The sequence below is a fragment of the Eurypyga helias genome, unplaced genomic scaffold (genome assembly GCF_000690775.1).
Source record: "Eurypyga helias isolate BGI_N326 unplaced genomic scaffold, ASM69077v1 scaffold40378, whole genome shotgun sequence".
Lineage (NCBI taxonomy): Eukaryota > Metazoa > Chordata > Aves > Eurypygiformes > Eurypygidae > Eurypyga > Eurypyga helias.
Genome location: NW_010267026.1, coordinates 66 through 23,251, shown reverse-complemented (window position 1 = coordinate 23,251; position 23,186 = coordinate 66). Strand labels below are relative to the sequence as shown.

Below are 23,186 nucleotides of genomic sequence, written 5' to 3'. Positions count from 1 at the left end.
TGCAGACCTTCTCACCACATCTGGCCAGTATCAACCAACGTTTACAGTGTATAAGCTTATCTTTGACTACATCCAAGTGAACAAGAGGCTCAGATATGCAGAAATTTTTAGTCCTTCACAGGGAGATATCATCTTCACATCCTTTTGCCTACATATGATCCAGCATAAACAAATATTATTTTCTATTTTTGTGCTTGTTCAGTCTTTTCTACTTCACTTTCTGTGCTTCTTTTGCAATAGCTGTGGCTTGAAGATGATGGGAATGCTTTCCAAAAGACCCCTCGCTTTATAATTTTCTCCATGTACACCAGCTAAAGTTCTCCAGCTTGCTCCATGACCTTTCACTGCAGCTCTGCAGTGAACCCTGCCAGTACCAGATGAGGCTAAGTCTTGCTATGACCACTTGCCATAGTCTTCTGGCATCTGTAAGGACAGCAGGCTGCACAACCATCACTTGATTTTATCACACACAACGAGTGCTTAAAACTCCACCTTGTTTTTCCTTGTGAGTTCATGACAAAAGTTTAGCTGATTCCACTGACAAATCATGCTTGTGTGGCCAAACTCCTTCTTGAAAGTTAAAGACTGCTGAATCTAGTGAAATGCTGACAATAAATTCTGCTGGGTCAAGCAAAAATCCTGCCAGAGAGTAAGGGAATTTGCCAAAGCTGAAGTAGAATGTTTGGCAGTGGGTTTTGGCACTTGCAGCTCTCGGGTGTTTGGGCGTAAAGCACTTAGCAACAAAATATCAAGCTTTGGCAGAATAAGTATTTCATTAAGTGATCTGGAGTATTTTCCAGACTCAGATTAAAGCGAAAGGCAGCATAAAAATATGATTTGGAAATGGTCAAGGGAAAACTGCATTAAATGTTTTGGTAGTTCAAGTAGTAGTTGTTTATCCCTCTTGAAACAGACACTGCACTTGGTAAACAAAACAGCCATCATAAAATAAATACCACAAAGATGCTTTCTTTGCAAGTGAGTTGCTCTGTAGAACAGGCAGGTTGTTTTGCTGCATTCGTCAAATGTTGAGGCAGCTCACCAGGATGCACAAAAACAAAAAACAAATAAACAAACCCCACCACACAAAAAAAAAAGGCGATCAAGAAAATGCTAATAATTAGTCTTTTGAGAAACCTTCATAAGTGCCCGGTAGGGTTTAATGTTCAAGCCATATAGCAGGTAAGAAGGGGAAATCCAGCACCATCTTGTCCATTCAGTTTTCCACTTTGATGCGTTTTCAGACATACTGTGGAAATGCCAGTTCAGGAGCGACTTAAGAGCCATTCTCATTGAACACACAGCCTGTGTAAAAAACCCTAGTTTTCATTCATGCCTCTAAGAAATCTCAAGGATCCAGAAAGCTCATCTAGTAGAAGGCAAAAAAAAGTCAGAATGTTTTTAAACGTTCATAAGATCACAGGAAAATTCCCCAGCCCACAACTGCGCTAAAAATAATACTGCGAAGCTTTTTGTTGTTCAGCTTCTGGAGCCTGTGCTCAAATTAAGCCCAGCCGTATTTCATAAACTCTTAGTGTTCTTATAGCATGCTTTCTCAGATGTCCTTCAGGTGTGAAACAACACAGGTCAAAGAGAGGAAACATTACAGGATATAAGCAAGATCTAATGTAAGCAAAAGGAGACAGTGGGAGTGGGAGCACCAAAGGGAAAATTAAAAGTCTTCAAAGAAAAATTTAATTATGATGGTCATTTATATATATATATACATTTGTGTGTGTGAATATATACACACAACTATGCATATGTACATATATATGCATGCACACTTCTACAAATACATATTCAAACAAGGGGCTGATTGTTAAATAAATATGAATACTCTTAAGTCATTATAATTCCATCTGTACAAGACAATAACATCTGTGACTCATTACTTACCTAGGGCAGGTGGTAAGGGAATTTTCAGTCTTCTGCTTCTAAGATACCTTCCAAAGATGCCAACCTTAGACTCACTGTGACTTGCTGAAGCCACATCTTTCCAGATCTTCTGCACTCTTCAGAGAGATACTTCAGCTTCTCAGGCCACGGTTACATGACCTACTTGTAAATCTACTTTGTCCTCCGAGATACAGGTGTATGGGGTAAAGGTAAGGGGGTTTAATTACTCATTAAAACTGGCCACTGCAGTTGGCAGATGTCTGACGGCCATCCTTTTGTTTATGTTATGGCCCTGCTTCTGCCCATTTGTAGGCTGAGTTGGGGATTACCTACAAATGGAAAGGGTAAGTACTACCAAAGTGCTCCCTGATTCTGTTTCTGCAAAATGAGCAGCTAAGTGGTTTGCAAGGCAACGTTCAGGTGATGGAAGGGCAAAGCATGGTAGGATCAGGCTCAATGCCCAAGGACCCTAGTGCGTTTGTATTCGTTGACTTTGGATTTCAGTTTGACCCCACATCCTAAGCTTGCGTAACTGCAAGAGGGAAATAATGACAGGTGCCAACGATGTTTTGCATTCTCAGATAAGAAAGAAATTAGTTTACAATGCTGCCTTATCTGTGCAGAGCCAGAGTTGTCTTTCCCCAGCTTCACCCATGCTGTGACACATTACTGCTAGACAATCTCTATCTCTGAGGGCTGACAAGAGGACAAGAATATAATTTTGCAAAAGCCAGTCCCACTATGGCTCGAAAGAGAGCCTTTTCAAATTTTTATAGTGAGAAGTGAACAGAAAATAGACAAAATGTATAGTGCCTTCAGGTCCTTCCCCGGTCCTGCGGAGTCCTGTGGAGTCCTGCGGAGAGGACTTCATTATAGGTGAGTGTTTTGACCACGAAATACCGCCTGTACTTGTGCTCACACGCATGAATATATGTGTCAAGACTGGATACAACACAAGGGGTGAATTTTGCCAAAATCAGCATATTTCCATGAAAATCTTCAGTTTTGGGGAAAGTTAACATTTTCCAATGAAAAACCATTTAACGCCCAAACCTTCATTCAGCTGTTCCAATCCCAGCTCCTACCTTATCACATTGACAAAAATCTTCAGAGGCAGATTCTTTCCCGCACAACCAAAGAAGTTCAAACAGCACAAAAGGAAGTTACCTTCTGCATTGCACTCTGGCAGGCCATCCAACCCCAACACCAAGTTGCCCTCGTCATCATACTGTGAGTAGGTGCCTGGAGGACAGGTGGGGGGTGGTTTCTCAGTGGGTGGTTCAGTGGTGGTCGGTTCAGGAGTGGTGGTGGTGGTAGTTGTAGCCACTGTTGTTGTAGTGGTTGTAGTAGTTGTTGTGGTAGTCGTTGGGGGTATTGTTGTAGTAGTAGTTGAGGGAGTGGTTGTTTTTTTAATCATTTCAAGACCAATCAGAGGTTTCCCTCCAAGGCTTATTATTGGTTTATCCTGTGCGCTTGCTACAGGTTTACTAAATCTGCCATGTCCAAACAAAGGTAATCCATCGGGACTCACCATTGGGGCACCCTTTTCATCTAGGAGACAAGAACAAAACAACAAAAAAATCTCACTATTAATCCATTTCAGGCTTATAGCATGGTATTTATCAACAGGAGATATCACAAGAGCACCAAGAATGTGATTACAGCCTCCTGTAACTAAGCTGACAGAGAACGTTGTTATCTAGGAAAGAGCCATGGCTAAGGAGGCTGAAAAATCTTCACAAGAACCTCAGATAAACCATAGTAGTGCTCACTTTTATCATTTGTTTGATAAACACTTCCTGGGAAGACTGCAGGGAGGTTTCACTTTAGAATCACAGCGTGCAGGCAGTGCCTACATTTAATCTAAGTCAGTCTCCTAACTGTTCACAAAAGGTATGATGAATCCATATTCTGCTCCTTAATGTGCAAGGAAAAGCTGGGATGAGCTCGTGAGATGTTGTCACTGCAGATAAACTCTTGTGACAAATTCTGGATATAGGAAATATTTGTGGTACCCAGTTTAACAGCAGGCACAGAATTTGCATTCAAGAGATCTATACAGGGCGACTGATTCACAGACAGCTGCGTTTTCACAGATCACACAGAGGTTTTTCACTATTTGTGGTCAGTTTCAGAAGAAATAATAAAATAATCAGATACATATGGGTGGTGTAGTGCTAGTGTTGGAGAATAATTGTTCCTATGTATAAAAAGATACAAGTAAGCATCAGTCCTTAATCTGGCCCAGTTTTGCAGTCCTTTCTAATGCTGATACAAGTGAGATGGACTTGGGTGATTCTTGCTGCCTCATCCTCTAGTGCCCCAGAGGATGCCCCAAAACAAAAACTGTAGGTTTTTTTCTGTAAGAAGGAAGCTGACACTTACCAACAATTGTACGTCCATCCCCTCCTAATTTCACTCGGAGAGGGTTGCCTTGGGAATCTTGGAGGTATTTTCCTTCAACATTTAACACTAGCCCCCGGTCAAGATCTACAATCTAAAAGCAATAGATGGACTCAAGTTTAGCTAACACAAGAGGAGGTGAAATGAAATTTCACAGCAACAGAAATCCTGGGGAAATTCAGATGCTAAGTGTGATGTTCAGGATTAGCTACAACACCCACAGGCTTTTAAAAGTGAGTCACTGGTCATGTAATCACTGAAAAATCACTGCTGAAGAAGGCAAATCCCCAGGAGCTGGGCTCCAATGTTGCACAGCAACCGTGTTCATATCGCCTACTGTAGCTCTCAAGTGCAAAGGAGCAACTCCCTTGATTTTCTTGGACTGCGCAACTCCTAAGGTGGATTCCTGTCATACTGATTGGAGTATGACCCTGAGTCCTTTGAAGAAGAGATTTAAAAGTATGACTACTAATAAACAGGAAAAATTAGACTAGTTAATTTAGATTGAAATGGCAGTGAAAACGAAGTAGCTAAGATTTTAATTAGGGTAGGAGACTGAAGAAAAGCCTCTGTCTCATAAAACAAATCTGTCTGAGAGCTTGGATTGAATTCAAGAGGCAACTGCAGATAAAATTCAGTCCTCCTTGCCATTTCAACCCCAAATAGCTGAATTGTATGCTGTTTTAACCTGAGGTAACAGACACCGATCACAAAAATGCAAAAGGTGTTGAGTGCTGGGAAGAAACCGGGAAGAGGACATGAGCAGCAATTCCACCAGGTTGGCAAGACAGACTTACATTTGGTGCTGGGATAAAGACTGTAGCAGGAGGGACAGTGGATCATGAGATCAGTGTCTGAAGGCTTCCACACCCCAGATGTTGACACAGATCCTCCTTCTTTACAAGGTGTTCATCCTGCTTGCAGCAATGCCCTCCTCTGGTGGGGTAGAGAGAGATGCCCCACAGCCTCCCAAGGACCTTTCTAGCCCACTTTTTGGAACCTGTTTAAAGGGCTTTGGTCATGCTTTTCAAAATGCTTTTCATGAACTTGAGGTACCTGATGCACGTTTTAATGTTCCTCTAGTGCAAACAGTAAAACTGAGGTGGCCATAAAATAAATGCCTTTATGTGTTGTGCAAGGTATGTGAGCAACATATAGAAAACACCAGTTCCTTCCCTGTGTTTGCTGGTTATAAACAAAAAGGAAAGGATTTTAAAAGCCAGTGTCTGGGCTTGTAGGAAACTAGTGGGGCTTTCCTATCAATGGCTCCTGAGCTCCTCTGACAATACCACTGGAATCATGTCTGTATGAACAGCAGAATGCTTAAAGATACCTACGTATGTACATTTAACGCATTGTGACACTTATGTATAACTTTACATTTCTGTACTCATGCTTACTCTTAAGTGTGAGTCCGGGAGAAGCATTGCTGAACCTGTCCTTCCAAGCAGCTATCCCAGGCAGTCCCTACTCACACTCTGCAGCAGACAAGCCCCGAGTCACTGGGGTGCATAAGTCTCACTGACTTTCAGAAGAAATGTTTCACTAAATCTACAGGAGCAATGCTATAGTTGAAAATTCAAGCCACCAGACTTTAAATCAGACATTTTAAATGTTCAAATAATGAAATGCAGAATTTGTCTTTAGATTTCAATGGAACAGTGGAAACTAAACTAGACCACCATGTACAACCTCACTTTGCAGCTTCATTGACTGAGGGCACTATTCTCCCTTCTCTTAATGAAAATGTAAGTACAATAAAAGGCCAAAGCATCTTAAATTCGGAGAGGTCACCCTACCCACTTTGTTCCTTGAGGGCCATTGATTACTCTCTGTCCACTTGGTTTTCCATTATTACCAGGTACTATTTTTCCATTTCCATTTCCATTTTTCGTTGTAAGATTAGGTCTGCCATTGTAGCCTGAAACAGAGAAGAAAGCACACTATTCTGAAAATAGCTGTGCATACTAAAAACAATATTTTAAACTGCAAAGAAATGCATTTTCTGGCCAGCCTGGATATAAATGAGAGCTGAAAGAGCTCTCGCCACACTTGGCAAACCAGACATGTCATTTCTGCTTAGAGCAACTGTTGTGACACTGTCAGATCCTTGCAGCTAACACAAGCATCTGAAATGGTTTCTTCTGAAGAGGTTAAGCACTCATGGTTTGTGTCTACCATGTTCACTTGGACTCTTTATTCCCTCTTGTTTTTTTAAGAAAGCAGGGCAACATTTCCAGATGGCACTACAGCCATGAAAATCCTTGTGATCTTCGTAAACATTTGAGGAGGGAGGTGAGGGAAGAAGCCATTATTAAACACAACCACTTATTCAATACTATTCTTATATAAAGCTTGGAATTACCTTTTTTTTTTTTTTTTAACCTGAAAAAGGAAGGACTCTACTTCTCTAGCTGAGAAGCCACCACTACACAGAGGCACACTCAGCTCAGAAGCGGAGAAGTAGTGGCATGGAGCTGCAGGCCTCAGGCCCGTAAGGGCAGCAATTTTCACATTCTAGCTCAGAGACTTGTCTCCAGAAAAATATATATATATATTAACTGGAAAAAAACCCAACCCAAACCAAACCAAACCACAAACATATTAACTGAATGCTCTTTGGCTAGTAACTTCCCAATTGCATGGTAGCAGCAAGCTGGTATACAGCTCCATAGAGAAATCTGTTATTCTTTCATGCCATGTATCTCATCCTCCATGGTATTATTTGAGTTCCACTTCCATCGTAAAGCTCTGCAAGCTGGTGAACCTCTACACAACATTGAGTCTGGCTAAAGCATAGCAAAGACAATAGCCCAGCTGCAGGGTCCTCACTGTGTAACACTGAGGCCACATTGAACAAAACATTGTTATCTACATAGAGCATAGAAGGTATTTACTACAAAGCTCAGGTCACTCAATACTATTTCAGATGTCCATGCATTGGAGGGGAAAAAGACCATTTCTACGTAACGAAGTCACTGAGACTGTCTGGGATTCTCCATAGGTTACATAGGGAATCCATAGTTGACATACCTTGACGTGTAGTGGACCCTCTGGTCCACTACTCAGGATCAGCAGATATTCTACCAGAAAGCAAGCCTCTAACATGTGGGGTGAATCACAGCCATAAAGGTATTTGAGGGCCTACTGTGCTGTGAGCAATCCTCAACAGGAATGCGCAACCCTGAGCTGTCACTTAGAAAAAAGAGGAAAGTGGCTCAAAAATTAATTAAAGAAAATGTAGAATGGCAGGACAGCGTGAGGGAACACCTTTGTGCCTAGGCGTGGGCAAGGTAGCACTGTATAACCTAGAAAAGCCTTTTAGTAAACCATATGATGGAAAGCAATATATCAGAGAGATTATCATGTTCTGAGTACAAATGTGCTTCCAGTGAGCATTCAGTGAAGTCACTGCTCCATAAGGAACACAGCCCTTCTTGCAATTTAGTACCTAACTCTGTCATGTCCTCTGTGGATAATGAGAACCTGTGCAGGTCGGCCACAGGACCAAAGGTCTGGGGCACCATTTCCCACCAATCAGGCAATGTCCTCCAGAACTAGGCTCCCTGAGAACCACCAAAATAAGAAGTAATACATTCTACTAAATAACTGAACCTGCATTCTGATGGGGGACTTTTCATCTAACTGCTGATCTTAGGAAAAACACAGTTCAGTGAGATTACTACAACAAAGACGAAATACCTTGTCTATAAGGAGGTCTAACAAATTGCCGCTGGGAAGGGCTCCGTAGCCTGGAGTTCAACAGTTGCTGGCGAGGAGACAAAGTGGAAGAAGACACTGTTGGAGAAACAGTGTGTGTGGTGGTTGATGCAGTAGAACGTGGCCAGACAAAGCTTGGTTTAGGGGGGGTGTGCTTGTTAGAGGACTGAGTAATCCGTGATGCTATGGCAGAGCTCCTTGGTGATTCAGGAGAAGATATTTTTAATGTTGGAGTTTTTTCTTTATCTTCCTCTTCAGAGCTTACTTTGTGAGGTAGAAGAGTGTCCATAGATTTCTTTTTATCACCAGTAGTGTCATCATATGTGTTTTTGTTACCTCTAGAAACAGAAGGGGGCCATTTTGTGGCCGAAGATGTGGGTTTCTCTTCCACTTCTTTCTGATCATATTCACCGTAATAATCATCCTCTTCATTAGAAACTGACTGACGAGATTTAGATGAAGAGGAAGAAAGAACTTTTTGAGGAAGTTCAGCTTTGGTTATTTTTGAGGGCAATGGGCCATATTTTTTCTCTGTTTGGGACACTGTTCTCGCAGCAGCCCTTGAGCGAGTAGGTAATGAAGGACGAGCTTGTCTGGAAGAAGTGGATGACAACCTTGGATTATACTGGTTTTCTTTTGCGGTATCACTGGCAGAACTGGAGTCTGGCTGAGTGAGTTTTGGTTTGTAGGAAGGTGCCTGAGAGTCTGGCTGATGTTGCTTTGATAGAGATGAACTTGAGCTTCCCTGAGAGAAAGATGAAGGTAGTCTCCTAGAAGAGGATACCTCTTTGGGAAACACAGAGCGGCTGCTTGCTCTGTCACTGCCTTCTGTTACATCCTCATCATCATCTTCCTGTAATTCTTCATTACTCTGGGATGAGATGGGAGATGGGAGGCGCCGGCCCCTTGAATGCAGTAAGGAAGGACTCGTTTGTGCCCTCTGTGGAGGGTCTGAGTGGGAGGTCTTCTCCAATGGAAGATGAGAGGGGAGCATCTTTTTAGGCAAAGATGCACTGGGTTTTGATCGGGCAAGTGTTTCTTTTACCTCTCGACTGTCTTGCTCTTCAGGCTTGTGTTTGGAAAAAGACGACTGCAAAAGAAAATGCTTTTCTGGAGCAGCCACTCGACTTTGTTGTTGTTCTGAGTCAGAGCGGGGTGACTTTTCACCATGTGTCTCTCTGAGGTGAGAATTAGAATCGACCTGAGGATTTCTTCTCTTGGAATGGACTGCTGAGGAAAACTGCCTGGAAGAGGGCAGAGAAGGAAACAAGGGATTTGCATCTCGTGAGTCCTCCCTAAAATTCTTATCAAGATCTTTTCCATTGGATTTGGCACTGGTGGAGGAGTGAGAGTGAGATGAAGTATGACCAGAAACAGCAGACCTTGATGAGACTGCCACTGCAGCTAATTTCGGATCCTTCCACGTGCGAGAACTGGAGCCTGAGGGAAGCCTTGTTTGCTGTGACCTAGAACTGGGCTGTCCTGCTCTGTCCTCTGTTTCTTCACTGTCAAATTCATTATGGCTATCCTGAGCATGGGAATCTGCTGATTTGGAAGAGGGTTGATGTGAATGACCTAGGGAGCCAGACTTACTGGGATGGCTCAGGACAACCTCATGAGAGACAGCAGACTGCCGATTTGAGGGCAAAGCTGGGTGACTAGGCTCTGAAGTTTTAGAAGACACTTTCACCAGCGTGGGGTCTGGCTTTCCTTCCACTTTACCCCTAAGATCTTTATTTTTGGCAAGCAGAGGATGGGAAGAGGTTCTAGAAGGCACATTAGTGTTGCTTTGCCTCTGTTGTTTTGTTTCATTATCTGTGTATTTGGGAAGAGATGAGGCAGGAGAGTGTTGTGCTGATGATGGTACCAGTGCTGGTGGCTCACGTTTCTCTGTGCTTGCCGGCTGTGACACCTCTGATATGTGGGTCTGAACAGGGGTCCGGCCTAAGGCAAGGACAGGGTGGACTGGACGACTAGGGGACAAGGGCCTAACATTCCTCCTCTGATCCTGGGCTTTGGGTGGCCTTGTTGGAGCTTCTTGCGAGGAATCACGATCGTCTGTCACCTCAGTGGACTGGTGAACAGGTTCCAGCTCTCCTGTCTTTCTAGAAGGTAACTGAGATTTACTTAGGACCCCTCGAGTCAAGATTTTGTTCTTATATTCAGAAAGAAGACTCTTTTTGTCACTAACATTAGGTGAATGAACAGACGACTGCTTAGAGGAAAGTGATGGCTGGACTTTTGAAGAAACAGAAGTTTGAGAAGGAGATGAGCCAGTATTCACAGGTTTTTTAGTCTCTGAATTATCTTGATTACTTGTTTGTTGCTTAGCAACTGAATCCTCATGAGCAGCTGTGGGAAAAAAACAAAAAGTGCTTATTTACAACAATAGAAGCAGCATAAAAAACTGACCAAGAGATGAAACCAGATAGGTAGCAAGAAGAAAACAACTTATGAAAATATGAGACAATAATTATTTCGGTATTAACCAGCCTGTGGAGTCTGGCTGAGTAAGTCTGGGTTTGTAGGAAGGTTCTTATGCAGAATTATTGTAGCTTAGGTAAAAATCAGAGCAATTAAAGTAAAATATCTAAAGCAGGGACTGCAACATCCTATCAGTGGAACAATTTCTTCAGCAGAGCTTAGTCACGTTGATGGCATAGTACTGCATTATCCCATTGGAGGCTATGGCCCACATTTTTAGTTAATGCAGCAAATCTTCTGTCCTCACAACAGCGTCTTTTTGGCAAGAAGCAAACACAAGGAGTAGTATCTGAGTAAGCCACTCTAAGTGACTTTCAAGAGTGGGAGTTGACAGGAATAGGGCAATCAAAAACCCAAAGCATTGTATTCTTTGGCCTTTGGATAACAAAAGCACACAGTGTTTTATGCAGAAAATAGAGTATGGTATGCATTTATTTAAGATGTTAAAATGCCCATAAAATGTCCTTTTACACGCTTCAGAGTGACAAACATTTACCTACAAGCGTCTCTTTGGACAGCACAGTGATGAAAAGAGCTATAGAAACAGTATTAAGGAAATAGAATCCCATGGGTTAGATGGAGAGGAAAGGAAGCTACATCAGTAAGAAGATAACTGCGATTGAGACAAGAATGGACAGTCTACGCAATCAGTGGGTGCATGGACTGGTGCTCACCTGCTGGGATGGCGACACTGAAGGCTTTAGACTGAGGACCTGGTCCCCTCCTGTTTGCTGCACGAATTTTGAAAATATAGCGCTCCCCGGCCTGCAGACCATCTATTATGGCTGATGTTGTAGCTCCAGAGTAGGTGATGGACTTTGCTCCAAATGGTTTGAGAGCCGGGGCGTATGAAAGAATGTATTCTGAAATGATTTGGCAGACGGTTGGAAGGAGGAAACTGAAAACAGTCCTGTTTCCAGCGGACAGACTGTATGGGTAGGATGAATTAGAACGTGCATTACTAAAATTAATACACTAGCAATGCACGCCGAGTCAACAGCTGGAGTATAAAGACATGAGAGAGAGAGATATACACATATACATGTAGGTAAGTTGAACATCTGTTCATCTCAACAGACAAAACCAAATCACATCAATGACCTGGTGACTGAGACAGAATACGTTGGCTATACCTTTGTAAAAATATACAAGCAACAATGCCCATCAGAGTAAAGAGTCATGGAGAGGATTGGGATGACTTCCAGAGAAGGTGTGGGAGACATGAGAAAGCTACAGCACCAACTACTGCACAGTTTGGTGTGCTGCACCAGGAGACCTTTCTTTTGTTTCCAGACGCCAACTAATGAAGGGAAAAAATGAGTCCTTTGAAAAAATTAACTGCCCTTAATCAGAAATAACAGAGGAAACCTACAAAGAGAAAATGCATTGGAGGCAGAAAACACGTATGAACATTGCCAGGAAAATATGCACTGTCCTACTACTTGTGGAAATCTAGTCTGAAGGCTGTGCAAATGTCAAGTAGTTCAGATTGCTAAAATCAGAATACCTGTGCTGTTATGGCTGATGAACACAAGCAGATTTTAGACTTCCCAAGAAAAAGATAGATTTTGATTCTACTGACCAGCTACCAAGATATTTGCAATCAACAACAGATGATCCAAAGAATATTCTTCCAAAACACAACTTGCTCACAGTGGTGGACAATATACAATTGCATTGCCGACTGTAGCCATGTCCACAGCAAATAAGAATGTTAAAAAACTTTTTTCCCCCAGAAATTATTTGGAAGAACAAAATGATGTAGTCACACAATCATTGTTCAAGATATCAGTATTAAAATCAGGTGACATTATTCATTGCTATTAATTACTTTCTTATCCTACATTTCCAAGAGAGCCTTGACACAGCTATAATTGCATGGTATTTTACGACCCTAGCCATGAACAAGCAGCTCTGCCAGGCCACTGTGGTGAAACTCTACCATCTCCAAAGGCCATACACTCATTCCTCAGCAGTGGAAGAGCCTGAGGGGCATCCCCACAAAAACATCAAAGCACTTTAATGTTGGAAATAATATTACTGCAAATATAAGTGTTTCTAGCGGAGTCTTTACTTACAGGGGTTTTAGCTGCAATCTACAGGCCAGTAGGTAAAATCCATGCCTGGGTGATTGAGGTGTTTATTCAGAAAAAACACTTCTACCAGGAAACGACAGCACCAGATATTGCCAAATAGTAGCAACAGCATGCCTGTCCAACAAAACCAAAACCTGACAAACTGTGCCGGGGCCAAACACCACTGTAGAGGGGACAAAGCAATGTCTTGTTGCCACTTCAGAAACCCACCCTGCTCTCACCTTCCAGTTTAGGATGACTGTGATACCTGTGCTCTGTATTAGCTTTCTGTACTGAGAGAAATGTCACCCTATAGGAATAACTGTAAGGCATGAAGAGAAGTCTTCCCATTACACTCTAAGGGAATGCAGGTAAGATCTCAGCCATGTGCAGGCTTCCTTTTCTTTTCAATCCTCTGTAAGAGGCACGGGTATTGGACCAAAACATGACTTTGAAAATAAATTTCAAGGGCTGACAGTTTTCTCTCTCTACACAAAGAAACACAGTAACATTTGAGGAGTCACAGTGCCATGATGGGAAAACTCTAGAACATAGCAACATCTTTAAAAACAGGAAACATTTTTTTTTCTGAAAACAAGACCATATTCATTGTGTTAAGAAATAAGACATGAGTAAGTCCTCAAAATCAAGAAAAAAATCATCAATATTTTATACAGAAATGCATTAATGCTCAGTTGAAAAAAAATCAATGTATTAGAAGGCATAGTAAGCTTTAGATTTTTTTCTTTGTTTGAAAATACGCAGGAGTTGCTTTAATTGCAGAGGCGCTGGTGTAACCTGTGGTAACTCTCAAACAGCTAGTAGAGGGCACTTTCTCCATTACTTTAATACTTGATATAAATATATAAAAGGACAGGGTTGAAAAAGAAAAGGACCAAAAGACAAAAAAATCCTGATTATCATGTGCTTTCAAAACAACTGTGAAGTGCTAACTCAGTGGTTTCATTTAGCCAGCATAAATACCACTTTTGTCATTCGTTTAGTTTAAAAATAAGACCTTTCCTGAAATACTCCATACTCAAGAAAAACAATGATGTATTAGACATATAAGCATTCAGCCCTTGAATATCAGGTATCTTTAAAATTATTGCCTTGGATGAATCATCTAAGGATCAGCAGACAAAAATGGACAAAGAGCTACAGACTGCTCAAAATTAGAGGCACATTTCAAATTTCAGATAATGTCCCTGCATGATCCTACTTTAAGAAATAATAATTCTTGGACACAATTGCAGCTCCATTGAAGCAACTGGCAAGACTCCTACTGTCTTCAAAGAGGAAGGAATTCCACCACTGCCCTGAAGAGCACATAAAGTAGGTCTTGTATGCAGGCATGGTACACTTCCCTCCAGGCCACAGGTTTTTTAAATCCTGAGATGCTACAGTGCTGATAAGGCATCTCCAGAAACTTGCGTAACTCGAGAACACGATCCTGTCAACCACTGGAAAAGGCGAGCAGCCAAAAAATCAGCCTGTTCATTTTCAGAGGGGAAAAAAAGAAATCCTAGAAAGCTTATTTTTTTAAATCCTATGCAAGTAAATAGCCACTGACAAATCAGTCTTACAACCATGTACAATAACGCTATAGTACACAAGGCTTATAGGTGGTATCTGTTGAAATCACTATGTGCGCTTGCTTCTTAAGCTGAGGCTTTCCTTCCGCAGTGAACTAGAAATAAAACACAACATAAACCCACTCACTTTCTTGGCAACTACCCAACTTCTCCTTCTTTGCCTAACTGTTACAAATCCTTTGGGAAACTTCCTCCTCGAGCTCCGTTTCGACCTGCTTAATAAGGGAAGAAGAGGCAAGCGTGCACGTGTGACACCCTGGGAAACTGTGACACCCCAGGCACACGGCGATAGTGGCTTCCCAGCGATGGTGCAGAGACACTGGGCTGAAAACAAGAAAATCTTGCTTGGGTATAAGCCATTAACAAGTGAAAACATCCTGGCACACTCAGCGGTTCCAGCTTGCTGCAGAGCAGCAGTTTGGTTTCAAGAAGACTAGATCGTTAAGGGGGTTAAATACTGACAGTGATGACTTACCTTTGACTTTTCCTTCACTCTCTGGGAGAGCATCCCAGGATGCTGCTACAGAGGTTGGTTTCCCCTTTAATGGCCAAACATCCAAATTTTCAGGTGCACTGGCAGGAGCTGTGAAACAGCCATACGCAGAAGAGGGAGGTGAGAAAAGCTGACCTACACAGCATACACCTTTTGCTCCTTCTTCTCATAGCAGAAACGCCTGTATGGCCATTTCAAAGATAAACGTGAAGAGCACACATGGCTCAGGTACAAGTGCAGCTGGACCGAGGTGGTAGTTCGGTTGTTACGGACCACTTCCCTCTACCAAAGGGGCCCTGCGGCTTCTCCATGGTGGAGGCAGGATTTAAATTTGCTGCCCACAGAAAGGGATAGCAGCCAGGCTGCTCCTCTCAAAGGAAAGGGGAACGAACACCCAGCTGCAGGGGTTCAAGGTAATGACCCATGCCCCTGAAATACCCAAACCATCTCCCCTGTTCTCGTCACACCACACAAGCAGCCCTGGTGTGCTCACCAGGGCATTGCTACAGGGATGCAGGCAGCAGTACTGAGGCTTTCCCATGATCCCAACTCTCCACTTCCCCAAGCAACCACGTATTCTGGCTTTCCCTCAAGTCAACCCTATTTCACAGCTTAAACTCTAAAACCCCAAGGACCTTTTTAATACATACCGGCCTCCGGGGTCCGTTGGTAAACAGACACACTCCACTTGCCTTCCTTTTCTCCCTCCAAGATTTGGACAGCAAACTCGTACATGGTGTCTGGCAGCAGATTCTCCACCAGTGCCCGCCGGTTGGACACCTGTTTGTAATCCCACCTTGCTGACTCCCCCTTTTCCCGATAGCGAACGCTGTATTGCCTGGGGCCAGAAACACACAAAAATAAAAATTGGCGTGCTGAAACTGAGCATTAGCAGAAGCAGAGAGAGATGGGGCTGCTTTCTCCTCAGCTAACCTGCTGGGGCTTGCTGGGGAAACTACCAAAATGCAAACAAAGTACCACCACCACCAAGAGCCAGCATCTTTCAAGCAAACATTTGTGCCTTCCTCTAATCGAGCCTGACTGCTTCACCCCAAAGGATGGACCGCTCTTTCCAGACTCTTACTCAGAACATCCCCCTGCCCCAGGGGGAAGCCACAGGGCTTTCCGAACCAAGCCAGGTGTCCCAGGGGCCTCCACACCACTGTACTGCCTACCCACATCTGTGAGCATGGCCAGGGATCTGGGAGCTTCTCACTCCCAGAGCAGAGCTGGCAGCTCAGCTCCCAGGTGTCTGCCCAGATAACCACTTCCACAAGGAATCTGAGACATCTCGAAGTACCACTTCTGCCGTGCCCCTCGTGGTGTTTCAGCGCTGTGTTGCACGACCCTTCACTGTTACCCAGGCTGAGCAACACAGTCTGGTGCTTTCAGACCTTTGGCATAATCCAACATGTTTCTCTGTTTATATTGGTCTCCTGCACACAGAGACCCTGACCTCCTCAGCCTCAGCTGCAGAGGGCTTCTGGAGGGTCAGTGCCTGCAGGGGGCATTGATGGGCACCTTTCGTGTTGCAGAGTGGTGCTCCCTTTACCTGTGGTATGGTCGTCTCGAATCAAAAATATCCCAGGTGGGTGCTGACAACATTTCAGAAGGGATCTAAATGCCCACAGACCTCCAAATATTAGAGATCAGGGCGCAGGGAGGCAAGAAAGGTATGTGACCCTGCATCCACCGATGTCAGGTTTCTAACAGGTTTTCTGAAGCATGCCCTACCAGCCACTGCCATACATAGGTAGGGATATGCAAATTTCTATGTCCTAAGCTAAATTATTCCCATAACCAACTGCAATTAAATAAATACAAACCCATTCAGTAGGGTGCTGACAGCAGTTCACCCACATCATGCATTCAGAAAAGAAAACATGGGGTTAACTACCTATTTGCTGCAACCTTCTGTTTTTCATGCAGTGGGTCTGTCCAAGCAACGAGCACAGACTGAGAGGACATAACTCGAACAGTTATGTCTTGTGCCACTTCCACCTCTTCCTCCTCTGAAATGGCAAAACAAAATAGCGTTATCAATAACGAAAATATTGAAGATCTCATAAAAAACAGTTGCTGCCTTCGACTCATGTAACAATAACACACAGCACAGATTTATAACAAACACAATGGCGGTGGAAAACCAAGTGCATTGACTACTGACGGTACCCCATGAAAACACCGATTCTTATGTTAGCTATCTGCTTACAAGATCAGGGTACTAATATATTCTACAGCCCTTAAATATTCTGTCAATTCCCAAAGTGCCTGGAGAGTAGAAATTTTGCTTTATGAAAAATTTCAAGATTTTAAAATTTGGTTTCAAGGTGAAGGGTAGTAAAAACAGGGACTGTCAAAAATTTTCACAATGGAAAATTCCTGCATATTTCACATTTTTGAGTGCTTCAAACAGGTTGTTTGAACTCAGCTTTTCAGTTTTTATGTTACATAAGGCAAAATCTTAAAAATTTTAAAAGAAAAACTAAAATCATTCAAGTGGCCTGCTTTCACATATCAGAGTATCTTTCACAAATAATTTACTAAACTTTAAAATCAAGTGAAACTGATTAGATTTTTTTTAGGTTTTTAATTTTGATAAGGCTCCTTTTTCTACCTGTTCATCAGAGTTTTTCCAGGTTTTCCAAGCCCAACAGCTACTACAGAGAAGTGGCTGAGAGGATGCATCTACTACTCAAAAGTGGGGTAGGGGACCTATTCACAAAGTTTTGCAATGGGAACTCCTGAAGGGAGAAAGTGAAGATGAGAAACGGATGGCATCACCTCCCCATGAAAGACATGAGGCAGGATTTCAATACAGCATGGTTCCCAGTTCTGACAAAGGTCATCTCCATCACCATCAAAATATCCAAAATGCTCTGCCACCCCCCCGGCATTCTCATTGCAGTGTGAGGGGGTAAGAAAGCGGCACTGGCATGGAGATGACCCAGAATCTCACTCATCTTTTTTAACCTTGGCAGCAGTATGTGATGCTTTCTTTCCAAAACAAAGTGAAAACTTCTGCTGACCAGGTTTAGGCGTCTGGAAATCAACCCTTCAGAAAAGGGGATGGAGATCTGACAAGAAGGCATACCGCTGTGGAGGTCTTGCCTTTGATTCTATCAAGCTTCTCATGCCATTACTGCAGTGCGTAATATCTGCCAACAGCTACAGAGGAGGAGATTAAAAAAAACAAACCAAACCAAAACAGAAACCCAAACATCTATGTTGCAGAAAAATAAAATAATTTAAAAAAAACCAAAATCAAACAACAAACAAACAGAAGCCCAACCAACCGTGTTGCAGAGTTGTATCATTTTATTAATCCTGCTTGAAATAGAGAAGCAATCAGAGATGTCCATCAAGCTCTAATGGCCACAGAGAAAAACCTAGAATCTCCAGCGTCAAAGGACTTGCAGTCTAAAAATCACAAAGCTGTCTCATTGTGTTCAAGTGTCTCCATGGACTGACAGCAGATGTGAAAGAAACATACCTGTGACTTTCCTTTTAGTCAAAGATGACCTATAGACAGGTTGGCTCCGTCCTTGGGAGCTCCTTGATGGCAGCGAAACCACGTGAACTGACTCAGAGGCTGTACATGTAGGGAAGAACAGAGGTTTTCCTGTTACCTTTTGCATCAACAACAACAAAAGCATCAGTCTTTTCAGGCAGAACTCGGTTTTGTTCTTTTCTGAGATACAAAAGGAGAAGCTTCCTTGAAAGGTAACTTATTTAGATTCACGGCATTTATGTCAGAGGTTCCAATATGTGCACAGTAAGGACAGTAAAGCTGGTATTTTAGAAGCAGGAAAGCAAATTATTAACATGAAAAGACCATTGCAAGAGTCCTGTATTCTAAGACTGAGTTCTTCTCCTGATAATATGATTATTTAAATATTTGTTCTCCCGCTTTAAAAAAAACATAGTATAAAAGTAATGAAAACAAGAAGTAGATGCTCCAGACAATGTCACACATTATTTCTCATCACGATAAAGTTTGTTACTGAGCTCCCATCAAGTCCACAACAAGATTTCCGTTGGCTCCTGTACTGCCTGGACAGGCTCTCAACCTGCAGAGCAGGGGTACGTGCTGGGCATCAAACAAACTGGAGATTATCTGCCAAACATATGTGTCTTGACCCTGACACCTCGGCGCAGATGCCAGCGTGGCCCCTCTGTGAGTGGTGCACAGAAAGATGAAAAAGTGAATACTAGAGAAGGGATGAGATTCCTGTTAGCAAAAGGTGGAATAATTGCTAAAAGTGAAAGATGAGTTCTCTCTCTCTGGAGAAATAAAGATGTGCTTTTTATACAAAACCCATCCCTAATCTCCACACCCTTCCCCCTGCTATTTAATATAAATAACTCTCACACAGTATCTCTAACACAGCATCAAGTTCTGCTACACTTTCTACCTTGGTCATCCTATTTTTCTGTCACGAACATGTTAAGGAATGCAATTGTAGTGAGCATTTTCATTTAAAGGGAGAAGTCGTTTTGACGTCTACAGTAACACGTGATCTGTGATCCCCGAGCAGCCACAGGAGCTCAGCTCAGCCCAGTGCTATCAGAGAAAACTGACTCACCTAGTTTTCTCGCTTCCTGGTTTTGTCGCTCTTGCAGCAGCGGAGCATAGCTCATCCTTCGGCTGCTCTCTCCGTACCCACGGAGGTAACCTTGGGATCTGCTGCGCGGACCCCTGAAGCCTGCTCCATACGGTGGCTTCCACCGAAAAGATAACTTGCTGTCTGGAGACTGAGCGCGCACTCTCAGGGGTCTGTTTGGCATGTCCCTCTCTTCAAAACATAAGCAAACACACAGAGAAAACCCATCACAGTTATTAGGAAGCACGTGACATATACAGCAGCCCACATATGTCTGTTGCAAGCACATCTATTAAATTACATCACAATAAAGGGCCTAATTTTATAAGTTTTTAATTTTGCTATAAAACCCTACTGCAGTAACAGGTTTTCCAAGAAGGATGTACTCAATAGCATCTTTTCCCAGGCTCTTCAGACAGACTGGTGCAAGACACTGAAAGTAAAAACGTACTGTTATAGAAGGACTCCTGCCAGAAACTGGGGATGTCTTGTAGCTTTCCTGTTCAATCCCTTCCTTTTTTAAAAAAATCCCCTTTCCCTAGTTCAGGCACACCAGTACATTATTTTTTTGGCAAGTGCTAAAGGTCAATGTAAAATGAAGCACAGAAACATTTCGCTATTTTTAAACATTGTTTTAGAAAGTAATCCATGTTAAAAGCAGGTTGTCTTCTCCTAAACCCATCACTAATGGTTCTGCTCTCTGACAGCCCCATATTTAACAGGGGGGCTTATGTTTTGCATATGCTTCAACTCTTGACTTCCCAAACCCCCATTATACGATCCCTTGAGCATCCAGCACTGTAACGGGTACCATATGCGAGCCATTTGTATTTACATTTGCTGGCAAGTTAGCAGCACTCTTAAGAAGTGAGACTGATGCAAGGATTACTCAAGCAAGCAGTGTGGCTGCTCTGAAGAGCACCTCCAGCTTTCGTGGCGTTCTTCATTGCGCGTGACCTGCACCACGCTACCGTACAGGCTGCAAGCTGAGCAGACAGCAGGGTGAGAGGTGCTGGCAGCACCAACCAGGACTGACACCTTCCACACTTGTAGCCATCTTTTGCCTCTCATCTTTTACATTTTGCACTCAAAGCGGGTCTTCCTCAGTCTCTTCCAGCAATGCCATTCCACCAAGCACAAGGCTGGGTGAGCCTGCCTGCACAGAGGTTACTCACTGAGTTTAACTGAAACTCTCACTGAATGGCTAAACCACTTGTTGCGATCAGAGCAATGTCAAGAGAATGAGAGACTGGGACAGCAACAGCTGCCAGAGACCTGGACAGACAACAGAAGACAGTGCACCAAAGTACCCCCTGTCAGAGCAGTAGTGAGATCCTCTTTCCAGCATCAGTTCAGGAATACATATTTATTCATGACAGCACTTAAACATGTTACTTTAAGCATGTATTGAAGTCTGCATGCATCTGCATATAACCAGCGCAGGTCCTTTCCCAATATTTCTCCTCAGTGACACTTTCTATAATCAAACTGCTCACTGGTCTTGATCTGCTGACAACGTTGCATCTTCCTACACACTCCCAACAAACGTTCTTCTGTTCAATTACACTTTGGAAGGGATCCTAGCAACTCTCAAAGCTGTTTGCATAGCTTCTCTTGAAATCCCTGTGAGAAACGCAATGTTTCAGTGCTGATGAAGTGTGTAACATATACAGAGAACCACACACTCCCAGGGAACTCTGCTTTTCTACTGAAACACTGGGCAACAGCTCAGCATGATAAACCTTGCCTTTTTATTTTGCCTACAGAGAGACAAATCATCAGTTTAAACACATGGACTTCAGCAGCTTCTCTCTTCTGGCTGCTCCTCATCACCCCAGCAAAACGAAGCAGCTATAAACCCAGCTTAATCAGCCAATCAGCCTGTTTTTACATTTTGTGTTGCCAGAGCTGTGTATAGTGGCTGGATCACAGCAGTGGATCTGATCCTAAGTGTTTAACAAACAGTAAATGCTTTTTGCTATGCAATAAATACGGTTGCTTTCATGAGGCTCCCTGACGGCTTTTCAAGGAAAGTTCTCAGTCACATACTCTATTAAAAAAACACCTGCTCCACACTGTTTATTCTTCTTGTTCTCCTGAGCAGTTGCTCAACACAGATTTCCAAAGCCTGATTACAAATGCCCACAGACTTCATTCACAGCACCACCATGGAGAACTGGAAGAGGGCAAAATTCAAGCCTGGAGGCCACTTCTCAGCCTCCTGCTCAAAGACAAACCATCTCCAACACTACATGAGGCCAGCCCTGGTTTTCCTTAGCTCAGTCTCCAAAACCTTCCAGGATGGAGATGGCACAGCCTTCCTGTGGACCTGCTCAGTGCCCTGTGCATGACACTGAGCACTGACAGCCCGCTGGCCCAGGGTGGCCAGGAGGGATGCTGCAGCCCATCAGCTCTGCTCCCCCAGCCAAAGCCACAACTTCCCACTGGAAGTAAAACAGGGGGTTGTAAGGGACAAAGGATACAAAAGGCACCCACCCAGTCAGAGCCATTTGGAAAGTATTCAATTTAAAACAAATGTGGCTTTAGGCAAAGCAAAGTTTATAGACCTTAATGCTGAATGCAGGGCATCAGCTGAGATTTTAAAAACAGAGCTTTCTAAGGCTTCAATTACTTTCCTCATGGCAGCACCACACTTTACTGCCCATTGTTCCCATTTCACGAGTTAGCTCCAGTTTCTGTTTATCATTCCTTGCCACAGTTTGATTGGCATGAATCTGAAGGCATCCAGGATGGTGCTAGCAAAGGATGGTTTAAATGGCTTTGCTGGTAAATGCTGACCCATCAAAACCAGTATTTTTGAGTGCAGTATGTGCCAAGCTTGAAAAGAAAGGTATTTCTCATTAAAACAAAGAGCAGCAGAAGGAACTTGCCCACCTCACTATAGCCCACAGCCCATGAGGATAGCACAAGGATTGAGGAGTCTGAGCAAAGCTCACTGTGTCCTAAGGACTGGAGTTTGGTCCTGCTGACCAGGTTCTTTCATCTTAAAAAAAAGAAAACAAACACACTACAGAACAAAAACATCGTCACAAACAAGCCACAGGACAGGCAGGGGGAGGAAGAAATACATCCCGTACATCATTTAAGTCATTTAATTCTGACGTAGTCCCCCTCCTGTGAGGACACTGAAGTTCCCAGGCACAATAGTCTTGCAGCTCACAGCTAACGAAAAAAGAATTAGATGATGCTGTCACCGCAGGTGAAGTGCTATAAAGACATATCCCATGACCTTCCTGCATCACTAGGATCCCATTCGCTGCATGTCTAGGTGCTGGATGTGAACCTGGAGATGGCAAGACCTCAACCTGCTCAAGGGACTATGCAGTGGATTTTTTTCCATACTGGCGTAAAGAAAACAAAACCTTTTGAAAAATCAAAGAAGTTCAATCCTAGACCAAGGGAGACAAGGACAGCTCAAAACAAAACCTTTTGAAAAATCAAAGTTCAATCCTAGACCAAAGGAGACAAGGACAGGTCCAAGAAAAGTGGTGTGGAGAGGAGGAGGTGAAACAGGGGAGATAAAAGCCAGTGAAAGAATTACGATAATAACATTAAAGGTGACACAGAAATAGGAACACCCATGGAAATGTGATGCAGACACGGAAGAAACGTAGTGCTGAAACTGAAAAGGGTGAGTGAAGCAGTGTGGGTGAAAATTAAGGAAGGACTAGACAAAGCTGTAGTCACTGGATGCTGGGCTTCAACTACCTTCAAGGGGACCTTGCACAAATCCTCCAGCCTCCTCCAAACAGATTAATGTGACAATAAAAATTGCCTTATTTAAGCACAAGTATCTACCAGGTATACAAGTACACCAATCTCCGCAACAGTGGTACGGAGATGTGTAAATAAACACTCATTCTCCCAGAGAGAGAAAAGACACAGCAGATTA

The 23,186-nt window shown here is 43.1% G+C and overlaps 1 protein-coding gene across 1 annotated transcript in view; it reads right to left on the bottom strand.

Moving 5' to 3' along the window:
• The window catches only part of FNDC1 (fibronectin type III domain containing 1), a 42,323-nt gene extending 22,103 nt beyond the window's left edge, over nucleotides 1-20,220 (bottom strand). Inside the window, exons 1-11 of the mRNA XM_010157278.1 lie at nucleotides 20,196-20,220; nucleotides 19,256-19,465; nucleotides 18,163-18,261; nucleotides 16,567-16,681; nucleotides 15,320-15,507; nucleotides 14,652-14,759; nucleotides 11,181-11,369; nucleotides 8,005-10,374; nucleotides 6,102-6,223; nucleotides 4,285-4,396; nucleotides 3,067-3,450 (exon numbers count right to left, since the gene is read on the bottom strand). Of these exons, the coding sequence (XP_010155580.1) occupies nucleotides 3,067-3,450; nucleotides 4,285-4,396; nucleotides 6,102-6,223; nucleotides 8,005-10,374; nucleotides 11,181-11,369; nucleotides 14,652-14,759; nucleotides 15,320-15,507; nucleotides 16,567-16,681; nucleotides 18,163-18,261; nucleotides 19,256-19,465; nucleotides 20,196-20,220 (3,922 nt within the window). The remainder of the gene's footprint in view (nucleotides 1-3,066; nucleotides 3,451-4,284; nucleotides 4,397-6,101; nucleotides 6,224-8,004; nucleotides 10,375-11,180; nucleotides 11,370-14,651; nucleotides 14,760-15,319; nucleotides 15,508-16,566; nucleotides 16,682-18,162; nucleotides 18,262-19,255; nucleotides 19,466-20,195) is intronic.
• Between the last annotated feature and the right edge of the window lie 2,966 nt (nucleotides 20,221-23,186).